This window comes from Rhinopithecus bieti, unplaced genomic scaffold (genome assembly GCF_001698545.2).
Source record: "Rhinopithecus bieti isolate Rb0 unplaced genomic scaffold, ASM169854v2 scaffold_12155, whole genome shotgun sequence".
Classification (NCBI taxonomy): Eukaryota; Metazoa; Chordata; class Mammalia; order Primates; family Cercopithecidae; genus Rhinopithecus; species Rhinopithecus bieti.
Window position 1 is genome coordinate 1,299,420 of NW_016807423.1, and position 3,290 is coordinate 1,302,709.

At 44.1% G+C, this 3,290-nt stretch overlaps 1 protein-coding gene across 5 annotated transcripts in view; it reads left to right on the top strand.

Annotated features, from left to right (window-relative positions):
• The window catches only part of GPBP1L1 (GC-rich promoter binding protein 1 like 1), a 67,682-nt gene extending 66,112 nt beyond the window's left edge, over positions 1–1,570 (top strand). For 4 of the 5 annotated variants that reach the window (XM_017881779.1, XM_017881782.1, XM_017881781.1 and 1 more), the window contains exon 12: positions 451–1,570. In XM_017881779.1, the coding sequence (XP_017737268.1) occupies positions 451–603 (153 nt within the window). In that variant the 3' untranslated portion in view covers positions 604–1,570. The remainder of the gene's footprint in view (positions 1–450) is intronic. The other variant, XM_017881780.1, reaches the window with a different exon arrangement.
• The last annotated feature ends 1,720 nt before the right edge of the window (positions 1,571–3,290 follow it).

A 3,290-nucleotide genomic window follows, 5' to 3' on the forward strand; every position in this document is an offset into this window, starting at 1 on the left:
ATGGGGAAACCTCATCTCTACTAAAAATACAAAAATTAACCAGGCTTGGTGGCGCACGCCTATAATCCCAGCTACTTGGGAGGCTGAGGCAGAAGAATCACTTGAACCCAGGAGGCAGAGTATGCAGTGACCCAAGATCATGCCATTGCACTCCAGCCCGGGTGACAGAGCGAGACTCCATCTCCAAAAAAAAAAAGAAAAGAAAAAGGACTTTCAAGCCCCATCCCAGACATACTGAATCTGAACCTGCATTTTGAAAGATGCATAGATGACTCGTACATTAAAATTTGAAAACACTGCTGTAAGAGATCTCAGAGGCGCTCTTAGAAGCACCCCCTATCCCACATTCTACCTGGAATTGAATTGAGGCCTGGCCTTTCCCAGGGCTTATGGGTCAGTACAGTCATTGACAATTTTTTCTTTTTTCTTTCTCTCCCATGCTAACCATAGCTGAGAAGAAATGGCTTTGGAAAGAATGGCTTCTTGCAGAGCCGCAGTTCCAGCCTGTTCTCCCCTTGGAGAAGCACTTGCAGAGCAGAGTTTGAGGACTCAGACACCGAAACCAGTAGCAGTGAAACATCAGATGACGATGCCTGGAAGTAGGCATATAAATGCTCACAGTTAAATCTGACCCAGTAAACTCTGTCTGTTTAGGGAGTATACAAAAGAAATCGTTCTTTTCCTTTTCTTATGTTGTTGAATACTTCATTCACAAGGGAAATAATCGTATCCCAAAGAGAGAGCGATTGGCTTGTTTCGCTTTTGTTGTTGTTCTTCCCTGTTATCTGCTTAATAGAGAGAGGTTTGTGTGGTGGGACAGATTTTTTAAACACACACACACACACACACACACACACACACACACACACACACACAGTATATATGGGTCGATGCACAAGTAGGAGCTGGCAGTGCAGGGAAGAGGAGATACCGGTCTGCAGCAACAGCTTCTACTACCAGCCCTTAGGGCACTCACCCCTGTGCTCAAGCAATCATTGTCAATGACAAAGTGACTATTGAAGTTATAATTGTATTAAATTAATGCTAATAATTTGGATATTTTATTTTATTTTTGGCTGCTCGGGTAACTTTCGCCCTTAACCAAGCATACGTGGTTTTTTTGGTTGTTTTTTTTTGTTTTGTTTTGTTTTCTTTTCTTTTCTTTTTCCTTTTTGGGTACAGCTGTAAAATATTTGGATATAGGAAATGTTGTGTTATCTTGCAGCCTTGATATTCAGGGTGGATTGTAAAATATAAATTTTTGTGAGATTTCAAAGATTAAGATTATTTTGATAACATTATTTACAGATTTAAAAGATGTGGTTATCACAAGTCTCGAGGGGGAAACTACTGCATAAAATAACTAACTTGGAATAAATATTTTGCATCAGTTTGGATTGTCTTGTGTAAGAAGTATATTTTCTTTAAAATTAAATGAGTGGATTCTTTTTTAGGGGAAATATTTTTAGAAGTCGGGGGAAATGTGAATTCAGATACAACTGTTCTCTTTTTAGCAGATACTTTTTTGATGCAGAAAAACCTGTGCAATAAATTACCACTAATAAAGTCAGAAACCAAGTTTTTTTTTTTTTTTTTTTCTTCTTCCCGAAACTGTTTTTTAGTGCCCATGTATTTACCAGTATACATATTTTAAGGGAAGTCTATTCTGTTTTCCTACTATTAGAACTTGGAGCGGGGGTTGGGGGAGAGTTGGATGATGCTAGCCGGATGGCTAGTGAAGGAAGCAGGTTTTTTCATTCAACGAATACTTTCTTTTTTATTTTTATTTTTGAGATGGAATCTCTCTCTGTCGCCCAGGCTGGAGTGCAGTCGTGCCATCTCGACTCACTTCAAGCTCCGCCTCCCGGGTTCCCGCCATTCCCCTGCCTCAGCCTCCCAAGTAGCTGGGACTATAGACGCCCGCCACCACGCCCAGCTAATTTTTTGTATTTTTAGTAGAGACGGGGTTTCACCTTGTTAGCCAGGATGGTCTCGATCTCCTGACCTCGTGATCTGCCCGCCTTGGCCTCCCAAAGTGCTGGGATTACAGGCGTGAGCCACTGTGCCGTCCCATTCAACAAATACTTTCCAAACCCTTGTTGTATGTCCCCGGCATTGTGCAAGGCTCTGAGGATGCAAGGAGTGCCCAGCCCCATAGGGGAGAGAATAGACAGTGATCTAAGAAAAGGCCAGGAGTTCAAGACCAGCCTGGGCAACACAGCGACCTGTCTACAAAAACAAAAACATTAAAATAGCCAGGTCCGGCCGGGCATGGTGGCTCACGCCTGTAATCTGATCACTTTGGGAGGCTGAAGTGGGTGGATCGCCTGAGGTCAGAAGTTCAAGACCAGCCTGGCCAACATGGCGAAACCCCATCTCTACTAAAAATACAAAAAAATTAGCCAGGCATGGCAGCAGGCGCCTGTAATCCCAACTATTTAGGAGACTGAGGCAGGAGAATTGCTTAAACCCAGGAGGCAGAGGTTGCAGTGAGCCTGTACTGCACCATTGCACTCCAGCCTGGGCAACAGAGCAAGACTCTTATCTCAAAAACAGAAACAAAATAGCCAGGTCCACCTGGTAGCACACGCTTTTAGTCCCAGCTTCTTGGGAGGCTAAGGCAGGAGGATTGCTTGATTCCAAGAGAGGTCAGGGCTATAGTGAGCCATGATGGCACCACTGCAATCCAGCCTGGATGACAGAGTGAGACCCTGTCTCTTGAGGGGGAGTGGGGGGATTGGTAGTAGTATTTCTACCAAATGCCTATCACTGTTGCACCATTATAAAGTCAAACAGTCAAAAGTCTAACCACTGAAAATCGGGACAAACTTAGCTGTTGAAAAGTAGATTTCGATTTAGGCTTTGCCATTTACTTGTTTTCTGAGAACATATTTCTGAAACTGTGCTCTTGGTGTCAGTTGGAATGAAGCTGAATTGAGATAACATAACTTTGAACACTTTGTCACTTGCTGCTGGTGGGCCATACCTTGGCCTTAGGTACTGTGTTGGGAAATGTCTTAAGTCCCTGTCTTGTTAAGAAAAGGGGTTTCTTGGCCGGGCGTGGTGGATCACGAGGTCAGGAGATGGACACCATCCTGGCTAACATGGTGAAGCCCCGTCTCTACTAAAAAATAGAAAAAAATGAGCCAGGCTTGGTGGCGGGCACCTGTAGTCTCAGCTACTGGGGAGGCTGAAGCAGGAGAATGGTGTCAACCCAGGAGGCGGAGCTTGCAGTGAGCACTGCACTGCACTCCAGCCTGGGCGACAGAGCAAGACTCCATCTCAAAAAT